Source organism: Polypterus senegalus, chromosome 8, assembly GCF_016835505.1.
Source record: "Polypterus senegalus isolate Bchr_013 chromosome 8, ASM1683550v1, whole genome shotgun sequence".
Taxonomy (NCBI): Eukaryota; Metazoa; Chordata; class Cladistia; order Polypteriformes; family Polypteridae; genus Polypterus; species Polypterus senegalus.
Window position 1 is genome coordinate 12,527,837 of NC_053161.1, and position 18,082 is coordinate 12,545,918.

Below are 18,082 nucleotides of genomic sequence, written 5' to 3' on the forward strand. Positions count from 1 at the left end.
CAGTACAATGAAATTGTAAAAGCTACAACTGTAAACAGTCTAAGTAGGACAAACAATGACGAACAAATAAAATAAAAAGCACACATCCTATAAATTAAATACCATTGATAAATAAATAAGGGACAGGAAATTATTATTCACTAAAGTAATCACCATACATACTGGAGAAAAAAAAGTGTAACAGTTCTATGAGTTCTTAAAATTTTAAATTCTGATGGCTCAGGGATAAAAACTATCTGCAAATCTTTCTGTTGCACTTTTAATGCTCTTGTACCGCATGCCAGAGGGCAATAGTATGATCAGTGAGTGGCCAGGATGGAAAGGGTCTTTAATGATTTTCCTGGCTCTGAGGAGACATTGGGTACTGGAGATATATTCCAAGGAGGGCAGAGAGCAGCCAATGATTTTCTCTGCCATGGATATTACCCTCTGCAGAGCTTTCCGGTCTGCTGCTGTACATCCAACATATGTTGAAAAGTAGTATGCTAAAACACTCTTGATGGTTGAGCGTTAGTAGGTCAACAGCAGCTTCTCTTTCATTTCCACATTCTGGAGAAGTCTCAGGAAAAGCAGCTGTTGCTGAGACTTTTAGACCATCACCAGAGTGTTTGCTGTCCAGGACAGGTTTTCAGAAATGTAAGTTCCCAGGAACTAAAAGGAAGTGACACTCTCCACCAGGTCCTCATTGATTTATAGAGGGGGCTGACAGTTTGTGGGCAGCCAGTGAGGAAACATCTTACCCAAGCACAGAAGGAGAGGAAAAAGTTCAGGTTATACAGCTTATCGATTAGTATGTTATGGATGATTTAATTAAAAGCTGAGCTATAATTGACAAATAGAACCCTTACACAAGGTCCCCGAGTCTTCCAGATGGCTCATCACTGTATGGAGGGCTGTACTGATGATGTCTTCCCTGCATCTACTTGATTTATAAGGAAACTGGCGAGGGCAGAAGGTGAAAGAGAGGCTGGATTTAATGTGCTGGGCTATAAGTCTCTTAAAATATTTCATGATTGCTGATGTCAAGGGGCGGCACAGTGGGTAGTGCTGCTGCCTCACAGTTAGGAGACCCAGGTTTGCTTCCCGGGTCCTCCATGCGTGGAGTTTGCATGTCTTCCCCGTGTCTGCGTGGGTTTCCTCCCACAGTCCAAAGACATGCAGGTTAGGTCCATTGGCGATTCTAAATTGTCCCTAGTGTGTGCTTGGTGTGTGGGTGTGTGCGCGCCTTGCGGTGGACTCGCGCCCTGCCTGGGGTTTGTTTCCTGCCCATGACCCTGTAGTTAGGATATAGCGGGTTGGGTAATGGATGGATTGATGGAATGGTGGTCTGCATCAGTGACAGATTAAATAAGTTAGTAAGGACTCCTGCAAACTGGTCGGCACAAGCTTTAAGGACCATGCCAAGTATGCTGTCTGGTCCAGTATTTTAACACTGCAATAAGGAAATCTTGGTCAATCAATGGCAGATATGGATTAACTGTGACTGTATTTATCTTTCAGAGCAGCAAGCCTGCACACAAGATACTGATTACATCCTCCTTTCTTAGCCTCCCTTTATTCCAACTCTAAAGTTATAAATGTTTTTTCAGTATTCAAAAAAATACAAGGGGAAATCAAAGGTTTTTCAACTAACTGAATTAAGATTAAATAATAATGTTATTTTTTCCTTCTTTTTTTAATTTTATTGATTTCATTGTAATCATTCCATACAAATAGATCAATTTTTACAAAACAAAAATAGGATTGAAAACAAATCAACCACCACCACCCCTATGTTTTTTCCTTCTTAATAATTAGTAAAATGTGCATGCAAAATAAATATATTGGTACAAGAGGAGATCAGAAGGTTTTAAACCTAAAATTATACAGTGGTAGTTTTGTAACTGACTAAAGATTAGTTCCTGTGTACCAGGACCAGTTGCCTTCAAATGCCAGTGTCAAAGAAAATGCAGCAGTTTGGCCTGCCTTTGACATCAATGACTTAAATCATGGTCACTGTCTAGTGAATTGCAACTGGAGACTCAATGACTGATACTGTATTTGATACTAAACACTATAAGGATTATTTATAAGGAAGCTGGATTCAATTGAACAACAACAAGATCAGTATGCTTGGGGATCCAGTATGCGGACTCCTGAAATGAACCACCAATCCAAACTCAATCAAATAACTGGAAGCATATTGATTCTATAACACCTAAGAAATCTAAAGTTCAAACTATAGGGTGGTCTAGATCTAATTATGCAATTTTCATTACGCTATTACTTATTAAGTTTATTACATAGAGAATTCACAAAAAATTCTTTTTGTTGCCGATAGATGGCAGCACCTGCCCTGCATTCCAATATGGCAGGGAGATGGATCTCAGTCGAACAGCGGGTGCGATGTGTTAGCCTTTCCATATTTGCATAACTAGATCTGGACTACCCTGTAGTACTGGCGAGATCATGGAGTATAATTTTTTCATGATGTCAATCATACAATCCATACTGATTACATGCCTCAAAAAGCCCATCTAACTAGTTAATATTATGGTGATTTGCATGTCCTTTGCAACAATCAAGCAGAGAAAAATAGCAATGAAAGCTGTCAACCATTCTAACCCCTTTTCTTCTTCACAATGCCCTGGTTTAAACACTGTTCTGCAAAACTATGAATTTGGAGACATGTCACATTCACCCTATTCTCTCCTAATCTGAAGAGCTACTGACTTTGCGACACACTATGTCAATTATAAAGGCATCAAGTCAACTACAGAAGTGTAGTTGCACATGCAAGACAAAATGTTTTAGAAGAGATGCACAGAAAAGCTTTTCAATGCTATTACCAAAGTATTAGTGTTCTCCAGTAATCACGTTAAAAAATAAAACTTGTTGGCTTTAAATTGTGTTCCTTTTAATGGGTCATGCTTTGAATTTTAAATCACCCCTTATACAACATGAATGTATATATTAGGGATGGGCTTAAATTCTTAGTAAACTGATAATGGATTAATGGCACCTACTGTGACACTGAGCTAAAATGTGCAGCATGTACTTTTTACTTGAAATGCAATGCTTTGTATACTCCACCAGGCAGTTACTATTTGGAAATGTGCTAGCTAAGTAGTCACTGCTTTTTTATTGCAAAATGTTGAAGGAGGGCACACCTTTCATTCTGACCATCAAAATGTTGTGTCATAGGTACAGTATTGCGTTTTCACTAACAAGAAGACAGTCAATTAAAGGGTGCTGCGTTTGCCAGCTGCACAACCCATTTTGCAGCCAAGTACTGAACGAGAAGCAAAGGTCTGCTTAAATATCATACATTCTTCAGGAAGAAAAAAGGTTTAATTTATTGATTTACTGCCTATGGATAAAGCCAAATGTGCCAACAACATCAAAAATACAGTGGTTTTAATACAAACAATATTTCTTCATTAAAAAGTTACAGTTGTCACAGAAATAGTATATTAAAAACCTGGCACAGATATTGGAAGATCATCTCAGTTTCTAGCACCAGTAATGGGGTGGTGCAATAGTCTTTTGGGATCGATAATTTATGTTAGCTAATTAGTAGACAACAGTTTCCATGCCACACTAGACTCATATTTCTTTATTACAGTAAAGCACACAGATCTTTAAAATTAAGAACAGGTAGCTGTCATGTATTTAATATTAACAGTTAATTAACAAGTGATTTTATATTGATGCCACAACAAAAGTATCAGGCGACACAGTGCTTTGTTTGTCTGTGCACATACGTTAAGTAACAAGCAACAAAATACACAGTACCTGTACACTGTAATTACTTCATATCAACAATGTTCCATTTCTGTACATATACTATAAATAAAGTTAAATCTCGTTATGTTCCTGAAAATCCCCTCAGATATGCAAACTACAGATACTGAAACACTGATGCTATGGAAAAATAAGGTTAGGTTCCAGTAGGACAGTAGCTAGGGGGGAGAACCAGTAGGGGAAGATCAGGTTTGACAGATTAAGCACTAGCCCTAAGCTCTCACCTCTGAAGGCTTAATAATGATCTTTCCCCAGGGTTCACCTATGGAAACTTATGACTTTTATTTCCACTATAGTCAAGTTCGATCATCTTGTAGGCTTCCTCCATTTGAAAAAAGTGACTGTAGCAGGGCTAACCTGATGACCTCACCAATAAGTAGTTGCAACTGGTGGTGTGTACTAAAAGCAGGGACTTAATCCCTGATGGGACCTGTTCCGCCGTGACGGGTTACATCTGAACCGGAGGGGCACCAATGTATTGGGGAGGCGTATGTGTAGGCTAGTCGAGGATTGTTTAAACTAGGGAATGGGGGGGCAGGGAGTTTAGGACAGGCCAGATTTAGATCTATACATGGAAGAACAAACAATGGTGTAGAAATAAAAATGCATAGTAATGTAAATTTTAAGCAAACACGTAAAGATAGAAGGATTAACACATTAAAAATAGCTTGCCTTAATGCTAGAAGTATCAAAAATAAGGTAAGTGAGTTGGAGTTGTATGTAGCAGAGCATAATTATGATATTATAGCAATAACGGAAACCTGGCTAAATAACAAAGATGGGGATGAGTGTAACATAGAGGGATACACATTTTTAGGAAGGATAGACAGAACAGAAAAGGAGGTGGGGTTGCTGTTTATGCCAAACAGGGATTAAATGTAAGTCATCTTCAGTTGGATGATGAGCCCCATCTTAGTGAGGACATGTGGCTTCGCCTGGAAAATATTAGGGAAAAAGGTCTCATTTTAGGAGTGTGTTATAGACCACCCAATTCAGACAGTAATTTCAACACACATCTTTTTAGTAATATCAAAAGGCAAGTTTACAGGGGATATTATAGTCATGGGGGACTTTAATTATCCAAATATTAACTGGGATAACCTTACAGATGGAGGAGCACAAGAGCAGGAGTTTTTAGAAGTAATCAGCGACTGTTTTTAACACAGCATGTTAAAGCACCAACAAGGGGTGAAGCCTATCTGGATTTAGTATTCTGTAATAATCAGGATAGAATTGAGGGTGTAGAGGTGATTGAACCACTAGGGTCAAGTGACCATAATGTAATACAATTCTCAGTATTTTGTAAGAGTACAGATGCAAAGACTAAAATTGTTAAGTTGAACTTTAGTAGGGCTAATTTTGAGCAGATGCGACAAAGTCTAAGTAGGATAGACTGGGATAAGCTTTTAAATGTGGAGACAGTCGAGGAGCAGTGGAACAGGTTTAAAATGTTTTACATGTAATGCAGGACAGATACATACCTAAATTTGGAAGTAATAGGAAACTAAAAAAAACTCCACAATGGATTAATAAAGATTTAAAAAAGAAGTTGCAAAGGAAAAAACTGCTGTATAAGGCATATAAGACTAATGACTGCAAAGAGAACCGTAGCGTGTATGAGAAAATGAGGGCAACCATTAAGAAGGATATCAGAGAGGCTAAAAGACAGTTGGAGAGGAATATAGCAGATAAGGCGAAAGAAGACCCCAAGAGATTCTTTCAGTATTTTAGTAGTAAAAGAACAGTTAAGGAGGAGGTCAAGTTCATCAGGAATAGTAAAGGGAATTAAAAGATACAGACAATGAAATAGCAGATGCCCTAAACTTACATTTTTCTGAGGTGTTTACAAGTGAGCAAGTGGATAACCTGCCAGAGGTAAACACAACTACTAAGGAGGTACTGAGGGATTTGGAAATTGTAGAGGGAGAAGTGCTGCTCAGATTAAATAAGATGAAATCAAACAAATCACCAGGCCCAGATAATATTTATCCTCGTGTTCTTAAGGAGGCTAGTGAGTACATATATAAACCCTTGACACATATTTTTAGGAAGTCACTGTGCACTGGAGAGATTCCAAAGGACTGGAAAATGGCAAATATCATCCCATTATATAAAAAGGGTGACAGGGCAGATCCAAGCAACTATAGGCCAGTAAGCTTAACAAGCATCACAGGAAAATTAATGGAAGGAATTATTAAGGATAAGATTGAGCAACACATGACAAGGACAGGAGTTATTCTGAACAGTCAGCATGGGTTCAGAAGAGGGAGGTCGTGTTTTACTAACATGTTGGAATTCTATGAGGAGGCAACAAAAGGATACGATCAAAGTGGAGCTTATGATATTATTTATCTGGACTTTCAGAAAGCATTTGATAAGGTGCCACATGAGAGGTTGGGCATCAAGTTAAAAGAAGTGGGAGTTCAGGGTGATGTTTTTAGATGGGTGCAGAATTGGCTCAGACACAGGAAGCAGAGGGTGATGGTGCGAGGAACCTCATCAGAACTGGCGATGTTAAGAGTGGTGTTCCACAGGGGTCAGTGCTAGGGCGCTGCTATTTTTAATATATATAAATGATTTAGATAGGAATATAAGTAACAAGCTGGTTAAGTTTGCAGATGATACCAAGATAGGTGGATTAGCAGATAATTTGGAATCCGTTATATCATTACAGAAGGACTTGGATAGCATACAGGCTTGGGCAGATTTGTGGCAGATGAAATTTAATGTCAGTAAATGTAAAGTATTACACATAGGAAGTAAAAATATTAGGTTTGAATACACAATGGGGGTCGAAAATCGAGAGTACACCTTATGAGAAGGATTTAGGAGTCATAGTGGACTCCAAGCTATCAACTTCCAAACAGTGTTCAGAAGCCATTAAGAAGGCTAACAGAATGTTAGGTTATATAGCACGATCTGTGGAGTACAAGTCCAAGGAGGTTATGCTCAACCTTTATAATGCACTGGTGAGGCCTCATCTTGAGTACTGTGTGCAGTTTTGGTCTCCAGGCTACATAAAGGACATAGCAGCACTAGAAAAGGTCCAGAGAAGAGCGACTAGGCTGATTCCAGGTCTACAGGGGTTGAATTATGAGGAAAGATTAAAAGAGCTGAGCCTTTACAGTTTAAGCAAAAGAAGATTAAGAGGTGACATGATTGAAGTGTTTAAAATTATGAAGGGAATTAGTACAGTGGATCGAGACTTGTATTTTAAAATGAGCTCATCAAGAACACGGGGACACAGTTGGAAACTTGTTAAGGGTAAATTTCGCACAAACATTAGGAAGTTTTTCTTTACACAAAGAACGATAGACACTTGGAATAAGCTACCAAGTAGTGTGGTAGACAGTAAGATGTTAGGGACTTTCAAAACTCGACTTGATGTTTTCTTGGAGGAAACAAGTGGATAGGACTGGCGAGCTTTGTTGGGCTGAATGGCCTGTTCTCGTCTAGATTGTTCTAATTCTAATCATTGTGAGTTGATGACCTTAATGAAAATTTAATGTAATGAAAATTCCTTGTTTGAGGGGCATAACTGCAAGCCCTGTTCCCAATCACAAATGCATTTCAATGGCTTACCCATGCCTCTTGTTACCAAGTAGAAACACATTGATCCATTAGCGTAGCATGCATGCGACACTGGAGATCTAAATCATAGACCTGTTATTACTGTACTCAATTTCATGTTCTCTCCAAATTATTTTTCTTCTGCACATGGGCCGTGACAAGGCTTATTGCAAGTGAAATGGCTTACATTTTTGTAATAGTAGATAAGTGAATCAGCAAGAAAGGAATCTGCAGGTAATGTATACACTATATATTTCTCTCTTTTCACTCAACAATTTGTGTATTTGAGAATTTGAGTTTTAAAACTAGCTTCTGTTTACTGGAGCTGTACAGACTGCATTTGCCTAATGTCAACATGATTAAAAAGCATTTTGCCATATGGATGTCCACAACATTTTCATTTCATTTTTCTGCTACTGCACCTTATTTGCAAAAATCTATGATTTTCTCTCCCCTGATGTCTTTACTGTTTCAAATTATAGTTTATGATAACTATGGACTGGAATGTAGACTGCATAGGTCTGATCACAATCTGATTATTTGGATGGTTACCTACCAGGTAACACTTGTGTTTGGTCGGCCAGTCAGCAGACATCAGCCATGGCCTCTCCAATTGCAAGAAGCAGATCATCGACATGACATAAAATAACTGCCATATAATACACAAAGTACATGTGTTTCACCCTAATTGGGGCCATCAGGTGTATGAACTTTTACATTCCCTTGTAGGTATCAAACCTTGGACGTCAGCACCAAGGGAAAGCCTCAGACACTGCACCACGGCGGCTTTTTTAGCATACTATATATCATGTCATATATATTTACTGTATATATACAGTACACTTCATTCAGGGAGGAGTCTGATTACTAGTTTTCCATGCAATTGTTAAAAGTAAATAATAATGGCAGTTTGAAATTTAATTGACGTACACAGCTTCTACTTATAAGTATGTGTATGGGTATATATGTCATTAATATGCATACAATCTATTGCATTCCTGTCCACATTTTGCTTATGTTTCCCAGAGCATGGCATAAATATTTACTAGTTTAGGTTCTTTTTTTTAAAGTAGTATGCAAATTACATTTTTACATGAGTACTTGGCGGCCTTTTTTTTTTTTTTTACTTTTACTTGAGTAGTTTGCATGCCATATACTTTAAGTTCATTTTTGAATAATTAATAATACTTCTGTTTTAGTATATTTTAGTACTCTTTCCACCACCAATTGTCAGGTTTCAGTGATTTTTGAAAAACTTTGTCTACACAGAACAAATGCATCTACAGTATATCAGTCTTTTTTATAGCTCTTAAAAAATGCAAGTTGGCGTACAAAAAAAAAAAAAAATTGTTGGATTTCTCGGAACCTCCTATAAATCTACCAGGATAAAATGTTATTTGAGATTAGAAAGCGTTACTCAAGTAACTATATCTCAAAAAGTAATTTAACCAGAAACGACAAATACGTAGTCAACTTAAGTCATCACTCGTGAATACTAAACACTTAGCAGTTACATGTTTAACATACATAAGGAAATATGGTCATTACATAATCTGACCACCGAAAACCGCAACGGTAAAGTTAATAAATGCATCATTTATGCAAATGTATGCCATTTCACTTGAAGCCCTTAGTCGTATAATTCTGTCTTATAAACAAGTTTTACAATTTGCATGTTTAAACTAGTTGGACAAAAGGTAGACAGCAATTTACTTGAGATTTTTAGAACTACAGCAAACTTTTTATACTTTTTTAAAGTAAAATGTTAAATTTCCGTAAACAAAAATGTATTTGCATGTTATTTACTTTTGTATTAATCACTTTTTACTGCAGCTTTATCGTTAACTTTGCTATCCGATGTTGTTTTTATTGTACGCTCTGTTTTAAAGTCTGTTTTACCTTCTGAGTTGCTTTACGATGTACCAACCTGCTGTAATCTAAAAGTCATTGATACTGATGCAGAAGTTGATGAACTTGGGAGAACCGCTCTCGATTACTACAAGTGGACGACGACAATAAATTTATAAAACGACAAAATACAAAACATTTAATTTTACTACAAATAAGAACGTTGTTATTTGTGCCCACTGAACAGATGCGCATTATTAAATTCTCCTAAGCGGTATTTACACGTGCTAGTCATTTCATCTTAGAATTAAAATAGTTGGTCAAAGTTTTTTTTAAATCTCATTGAAAACTAAATAACATATACTTAAAGACTGTTTAAAAATCACTGTATTTATCTTATAACTATTACTTGAAACTGCCTAATTGGTTATTCTTCTTGGGCAGTAAATCATACGCAGAGAACTGTGATATGAGACATCAGAAAGACATACCCAATTGAGTTGGAGGAGAGCTGTTGAGGCTGCACCGTGGCGACCGATCCTCCGTCAAATACAGCCGACATCATTGACAGTTTTAACAATCAAAATGTAATATTCTAAAAAAATAATAGTCCGTAAAAATAATAAGGCGTTCTTATGCATAAACACAATATAACTACAAGCGCGATTCAGACGTATAATTAGGAATAAAGTCAAAAAATCTTCATTGGAATTCGAACCGCTTCCCTTCCCGAAAACTGAACCACATTGAGTGCAACGCACAAATCCTTCCCTGTAGAAAATCCGATGGCTCTGTTTAAGGTGCCCTCATACAATCACCCAAGCACGAAGTCTTTCTATTTCCCCTAATTAAAACAAAAAACACAACGTTTCATATATAGTGAATATATGCACAAAGAACAAACATTTCTGTAGTTAAAATTTAACTATGAATCGGTCATTGATCATTTTATTTTAATAAATCACATCCGGCGCCTGTAATGCAGTGGGGCTATGACTGAACTAAGTTAATAGAAAAGAGCGTGTTTGCCTAATCTGTGAAATTCATTTCATAAAAATATCTGAATATTAAAATGTACATAGTGTAAGTCTCAGGCTGTGATAAAAACTAATATTGTACATGTTAAAAGTAATGTTTTAGTTTTGGCTATTTTTCAAACATCATTTGAAAAACATTTCCTTTCAGATTCTATCACGTTAAAAGTTTTTAAATCGTTAAAGGCTGTAAGCCTTTAAACTGACAAATGTATATAAAAAAATGTTCATATAGTTATCTTTAACTTAATGTTTAGATCTCTATTTTTTTTACATTATTCTAATATGAACTACTGTAATTGTTTTCTTGCATTATTCACCCATCCATCGATATACAGTATTTTCCAAACTGTTTATCCAGTTCATAGGGAGCCCATGTCCATCCTAGCAACCCACCAGTCTATAGGGTGGTCCAGATCTAATCATGCAATTTTCATTATAACTTATTAAGTTTATTACATAAAGAATTCACAAAAAATTGATTTTGTTGCCGGTAGATGGAAGCACCTGCGCTGCATTCCAAAATGGCGGGGAGATGGTTGTCAGTCGAACAGCGGGTGCGATGTGTTCGCCTTTTCATAATTGCATAATTAGATCTGGACCACCCTGTATAGCCAGGCATACTTGCACATACACACACTCACTCATACAGTGACAATTTGGATTTGACATTCAAACTAACATGCACAACTTCCAGAAGTGGTAGACTTGAGTGTCCCTGGAAAAGCCCACACAGACATGAAAAGAACATTCAAACTCCACACTAGCAGGAATTCAGAGTTGGTAGGTAGTTTGATAATAATAATAATAATAATAATAATAATAATAATAATAATAATAATAATAATACATTTTATTTGTATTACACTTTAGATTTTAGCAATCTCAAAGTGCTACAGAGTCATAAATAAGAGTCTATAAAATACATTAACAAAAAGTCTTTCTAAAGAAATACGTTTTTAGGTTTTGTTTAAAAACATCAGTCGACTGTGGGGCTCTCAGTTAATCAGGGAGTGCATTCCAAAGCTTCGGCGCCACAGATGAAAAAGCCCTGTCACCCATGCTGCTGAGCTTAGTTTTGGGGACTTGGAGGGTGTGTACAGAGAGGAGGGTATGTGAGGAAGTATAAGGAGTGAGAAGATCCTGTAGGTAAAGAGGGGCATGTCCATAAATGCACTGATGGATGAGAAGGGAGACCTTGTACTCTATTCTGAGCTGGACAGGGAGCCAATGAAGAGTTTTCAGGATGGGGGTTTATAGTTAGCACATTATTACAGTATTTACCATGTATATATGTAAAGTTATATACATAATTTATGCATATTGAAAGCTGCACGTGTAAAGTTTTTGCAATACAGTAATCCCTCGCTATATCGCGCTTTGACTTTCGCGGTTTCACTCTATCGCGGATTTTAAATGTAAGCACATCTAAACATATATCACAGATTTTTCGCTGGTTCGCCGCTTTCTGCGGACAATGGGTCTTTAATTTAGGTTACATGCTTCCTCAGTTTGATTGCCCAGTTGATTTCATACAAGGGACGCTATTGACGGATGGCTTAGAAGCTACCCAATCAGAGCATGTATTGCATGTTATATATCAGTATAAGTGTACATTTCAGTTCAGCTATTGATGTCTGATTGTGGGTTGACACCTGGTGATTTGATTGGTAATGCCTTGCACATTTGTTAGTTGTTCAAATAAAGACAAGAAAGAAAAAGGCACGCGCTGTCTGCTCGTCCGTTCTTATCAAATGAAGGTGAACTGTATTATTAATACATGACAGTGGCGACGAGATCAAGCAGTTAATTTTGAGCACTGTGACACTGAATAACAGCAGCGAGAACCGCACCGAGTAAGCGGAAAAGCAAGGACCCGACGCGTTAGTGCAACGTGAGTACGATAAATTGCAAACATGTCGTACATCGGAAAGATAGATATTTTTGATAGTTCCACGGAAGATTGGAATATGTATGTTGAAAGGCTGCAACAGTATTTCGCTGCAAATGATATTCCAGCTGAAAAACACGTTCCTGTGCTACTGAGTGCCATGGGAGGGAAAGCTTACGGCCTCCTCCGTAGTTTAACTGCCCCAGACAAACCCGCTGAGAAAAGTTTTAACGACTTAGTCCGTGTAATGCGGGATCATTTGTCACCAAAGCCATTACTGATCGCGTAACGTTTCAGATTCCATAAGCGTAATCAGAACGAGGGAGAGACAATTGCGGCTTATGTGGCAGAACTGAAAAAGTTATCAGAATATTGTCAGTTTGGTGACGGGCTAAACGATGCATTGCGTGATCGTTTGGTTTGTGGAATCCTTCAAGAGGGAATCCAGAAGAGGCTGTTAACTGAGGCAGATTTGACATTTAAACGAGCAGTAGAAATTGCTATTTCAATGGAAACTGCAGCTAAAGATGCACTTGAACTACAAAGAGGAGTGAATACGAGCAGCGTAAATAAAATGGCGGCAGCCAAGATAAGCAAAGTACATAAACGGCCCTGCTATCGCTGTGGACGCGACTCCCATCTTCCCTCACAGTGCCGATTTAAAAATGAAGAGTGCAGACAGTGCCACAAAACGGGCCATATTCAAAGAGTTTGTCGTAGTGGAAAGGCAAAGTTTAGTGCGGAACACAAAATGCATCACAGCGACAAGAAAAATGTGCATAATGTTGCAGAAGTCTCTGACATTGATAGTGAAGATGCATTAGCAAGTCTGGAATTATTTAGCCTTAGTGGAAAAGACAAGCAGGCAATCTGGCTCACCCCCAAGATAGATGGCCAGGTGGTAAAAATGGAATTGGACACTGGCTCAGCTGTTTCAGTTATGTCACTGAAAGATTACAAGGTGTATTTCAAGAAGGAGAAGCTGAACCCTCTTCTGTTCTTCTCAGAACATACACAGGTGAAAAGGTTATGCCTATTGGAGTGCTGCATGTGACAGTAGAGTATAATGGAAGAAAAGAGGTACTTGATTTACACATAATACAAAATGGAGGTGCACCATTATGGGGCCGTGAGTGGTTAAGAAAGTTGGGAGTTGACTGGAGAGAGATTAAAAGCCTCCGTGTTTTGCCTGTTGTGCAACAGACTACAGAAAAGAACCTAGAGCTGATATTAAGAAAAGCCGCCGGTATTTAAGAGTGGCATTGGGACTCTTCAGCACATTAGAGCTAAAATTGTACTTAAGAGTGGTGCGACCTCACGGTTCCACAAGGCACGCCCAGTACCCTATGCCATCCGACCCCTGGTTGAAAAGGAATTGGATAGGTTGGAGTCAAACGGCATACTTTCTAAAGTAGACTGGAGTCCTTGGGCAACCCCAGTTGTCCCAATAATAAAGAGAAATGGTACAGTCAGGCTCTGCGGGACTTTAAGGTCTCCATTAATCCTGTGCTACAAGCTGAACAGTATCCTCTGCCGAGAATTGAGGACATTTTTGCCAGTTTGTCGGGTGGTCAGCGGTTTTCAAAGTTAGATTTAGCAGATGCATACCTCCAGATGGAAGTAGAGGAAGACTCTAAAGTGTTCCTGACCATTAATACAATAAAGGGTCTTTATCGTTACAACAGGCTGGTGTTTGGGGTAGCCTCTGCCCCAGCTATTTGGCAAAGAGCAATGGATCAGATCCTTCAGTCACTGCCAGGCGTCCAGTGCTATTTAGACGACATTATTGTCACTGGAGCGACAGATGAAGAGCATTTAGAAAACCTCAAAAAGGTTCTGAAAAGGTTAGAAGAGTATGGACTAAGAGCCAGGCGAGGAAAATGTGAGTTCCTGAAGCCCAGTGTCAGGTATTGCGGGCACACCATAGATGCCCAAGGTTTGCACAAATGTCAGGACAAGATTCAGGCTGTATTGATGGCACCACAACCACAAAATGTTTCACAGCTTAGATCCTTCCTGGGGTTTGTGAATTATTATAATAAGTTTCTTCCAAACCTGGCAACTGTGCTATATCCACTCAATGAGCTATTACAAGCTGGAAAACAGTGGAAATGGTCCAAAGAATGTGAAAATTCATTCCAAGATGCAAAGAGACTGGTGACATCTGACACAGTCCTAACCCACTTTAATTCGTCCCTTCCAATCAAGCTGGCTTGTGATGCTTCTCCATACGGCATTGGAGCAGTGATGTCTCATGTTATGGAAGATGGCAGTGAGAGGCCTATAGCTTTTGCATCACGCTCATTGTCTGCAGCTGAGAAGAATTATGCCCAAATCGATAGGGAGGCATTGAGTCTAGTGTGGGGTGTAAAAAGGTTCAACCAGTATCTTTTTGGTAGGGAATTCATCCTTGTCACAGACCACCAACCGCTAACCTCAATTTTCAGCCCGCAGAAAGGAGTTCCTGCCACAGCTGCTGCCCGAATGCAGCGCTGGGCATTGTTTTTAGGTGGACACAGGTACAAGATTGAGTACAAACGTACAGCCTGCCATGCAAATGCAGATGGGTTGTCGCGACTGCCACTGGAGGCTGAAAAAGATGAGTTTGGAGATGAGGAAACAATAGATATGATCTCCATCAGCCAGATTGAAAGTCTGCCCGTCACGGCAGACATGGTGAAAACAGAAACAAAACATGACAAGGTCCTGTCTCAGGTGTATGCTGCCACACTGAATGGCTGGACAGCCCAGCACAAATCCCTGCTGGCTGCATATTACTCGAGACGTGATGAAATTGCCTTAAATGCTGGATGTGTGATGTGGGGTTAAGAACTATTGTACCCACTAAACTAAGACACAGAGTATTAAAAGAGCTTCACAAGGGACATCTAGGTGTGGTGAAAATGAAGGCACTTGCCAGAAGTTTTGTGTGGTGGCCAGGCATTGATGAAGACATCGAGAAAATAGCGCAGCAATGTAGTGGCTGCCAGATGGTTCAGAATGATCCAGAACGTGCACCACTTCATCCATGGGAATGGCCTACATTACCATGGCAGCGGCTTCATATCGACTTTGCAGGACCATTCATGGGGACAACTTTCCTGGTGGTAGTCGACGCATGCTCTAAATGGCCAGAGGTTTTCATTATGAGCTCCACCACTACTTCTCACACTATTGAAGTACTAAGGAATTTATTTGCTAGAACTGGAGTTCCACAACAACTGGTGAGTGACAACGGACCCCAGTTCACAGCAACAGATTTTCAGATTTTCCTCCACAAAAATGGCATACGGCACATTACATCTGCCCCATGGCATCCAGCCACAAATGGCCAGGCAGAGAGGTTTGTGCAAAGTTTGAAACGAGCCCTTCGAGCAATGACAAATGAGAAGCTGACCCTTCAGCAAAAATTGGCCAACTTCTTATTTGCATATCGAATTCCATCCATGCTACAACTAACCAGACTCCAGCTATGTTGTTCTTTGGCGTCCTCTTCGCTCTAGATTAGACCTGCTGCAACCAAATATTAAGCAGACTGTGCAAGACAGACAAATCAAACAAGGTCATAAAGCAACGGACAAGGTTACACGTAGCTTTGCCATTGGACAATCAGTTCTTGCCAGGAGCTACAGAGGAGATCAGAAATGGGTTCCTGCACTAGTGAAAGAGCAAACTGGTCCCTTGTCATACAAGGTAGAGGCTACTCAAGGTGTCATATGGCGACGTCATGTCGACCAGTTGAGAAAATCAGGGTTGGTTAGAGCTAAAGAGATACCCACACTGCCTGTTGACTCCCCTGCTGTTGCTCCTACAAACTGTCCAGAGCACTTACCATCTCCTCAAGCAGCACAAGTACAGAGCCCATGTGCATTATCTCCATCACCTTCTGCAGAGGCTAACACTGCTGTAACAATTCAAGAAAAATTACCCTGTGAAGAGAGACGTTACCCAATTGCGCATGCAAGCCTCCACAGAGACTAATTGAAAATTAAATGTAAAGACAGAATTCAATGTTTTGATTTCTTCAGAAAAAAAAAAAAAGGGAATAAGTTAATTACTTCTAATTTTTAGATGGGAGGAATTGTTATATATCAGTATAAGTGTACATTTCAGTTCAGCTATTGATGTCTGATTGTGGGTTGACACCTGGTGATTTGATTGGTAATGCCTTGCACATTTGTTAGTTGTTCAAATAAAGACAAGAAAGAAAAAGGCACGCGCTGTCTGCTCGTCCGTTCTTATCAAATGAAGGTGAACTGTATTATTAATACATGACATTGCATATTAACTAAAACTCCTCAATGCTATAAGATATGCTTCCGCGCTGTGCTTGTTTGCTTCTCTCTATCTTTCTCGCTCTCTGCCTGACGGAGGGTGTGAGCAGAGGGCTGTTTGCACAGAGGACACGGACGCTCCTCTACAAAATGCCGCTTTATCGCGGTGCTTCTGTATACTTAAAAGCATGTATTGATTTTTTGATTGTTTGCTTTTCTTTGCGAGCGCTCTCTCTGACATTCTCTGCTCCTGACGCGCTCCTTTATGACGGCGCTCCTTTGAAGATAAGATATGTTTGCTTTCTTTTAATTGTGAGAAAGAACTGTCATCTCTGTCTTGTCATGGAGCACAGTTTAAACGTTTGACTAAAGGGTGTTATTTCATGTCTAGAGGGCTCTAATAATGTTAACAGGGTGTGAGAGTTTATAAGGGCTTAAAATATATAAAAATAACCACACAAATATATGGTTTCTACTTCGCGGATTTTCACCTATCGCGGGGGGGTCTGGAACGCAACCCCCGCGATCGAGGAGGGATTACTGTAATAACAAAACTCCGGACATATTACTGCAATTTACCTTATGGAGGTTGACTAGATGAGGAAAGCAGAACCTACTCTAAGGCTTGGTGATTAAATACTTTAATTTTTATTCATCCACTTTTTCAAGCAGAGGACCATGGACGTCAGATCCTGTCTCAGCATCAACTGGCTCAAGAGAAAAACAAACATTGGATGACTTTCTGCATTACAGAAGATCCTGCCATGTACAGAGAAATTGCTTTGTAAAATAATTAGATATTCTTAATTTCAACCACTTTGAAAAATATGCAACAGATTGAATGACAATGTTGCATTGTACTTTAATATAAATGTTGTATTTAAACCAATGAGCTACACTGTAAAATTGTCAGTAAATTTAATGGTAAAAATACTGCAAGTGGTGAAAGTAAAATATATTTTCTGAAAAAAAAGGAATGTTCTACTGAAAATTACCTGTATATCTTAAATAATACATTTCACTATTTTTACAGCCAAGACACAGAGAGGGGGAAACTGAGTAATCAAGACAAGCAGCATTTTTTTTTCCAAAAGCAGAGCTATCTGAATTTTGAGTACTGAATCAAAATTGCAATACAGGCTTGTAGGCAGTGTCAAAATATGACTCAATCCAAAAGCAGAAACCTTGAAACAAAATTGCATGGTAACCTATGTTTCTCATGCCAGAGAAAAGGTCCATCTTTTGTAAGAGCAAAGTGCAAACAATAACTTCAATAAGTTAACTTCAATAAGACAGACCCAAAACCAATTGACCACAGTCTGTGATGCCACTTCTATGCCCACACACAAGATATATTCTGTAGCAAAAAAACTCTCATATATACAGTATGTCCCCATAACCATTTAATGCATATATATCACATTGACACTTTATTTATTGAGTACATTTGCTACTCGCTACAACAATACCTTTAACAAGGGATGTTATGGTCAATAATTGGTTTTAGTTTGAATCTTCATTAAGATGACAAGAGTGTAATTAAGATATTGCTGTTTTAAAACATTGTCTTTTGGGTCTGTTTGGGTCTTTTTATGTAAAATTTTCTTTTTAATCTAAAGTGGTTTAATAAATATCCTGGATCAAAGACAAAGCTTAACTACTCACAGGCAAAGCTCAGCACA

The 18,082-nt window shown here is 38.8% G+C and overlaps 2 protein-coding genes across 5 annotated transcripts in view; one reads left to right on the forward strand and one right to left on the reverse strand.

Annotated features, from left to right (window-relative positions):
- ganabb (glucosidase II alpha subunit b) overlaps positions 1-10,003 on the reverse strand; it is a 184,665-nt gene extending 174,662 nt beyond the window's left edge. For 2 of the 4 annotated variants that reach the window (XM_039760750.1, XM_039760748.1), the window contains exon 1: positions 9,693-9,965. In XM_039760750.1, coding sequence (XP_039616684.1) covers positions 9,693-9,766 — 74 coding nt within the window. In that variant the 5' untranslated portion in view covers positions 9,767-9,965. Of the gene's footprint in view, positions 1-9,692 lie in introns of all 4 variants that reach the window. The other 2 variants (XM_039760753.1, XM_039760751.1) reach the window with 2 other exon arrangements.
- A 4,950-nt stretch (positions 10,004-14,953) lies between these two features.
- Positions 14,954-15,629, forward strand: LOC120533671 (uncharacterized protein K02A2.6-like). The gene has a single exon (XM_039760568.1). It carries the CDS (start codon positions 15,030-15,032, stop codon positions 15,627-15,629), a length of 600 nt encoding a protein of 199 aa, XP_039616502.1. The 5' UTR covers positions 14,954-15,029.
- Positions 15,630-18,082: the final 2,453 nt, after the last annotated feature.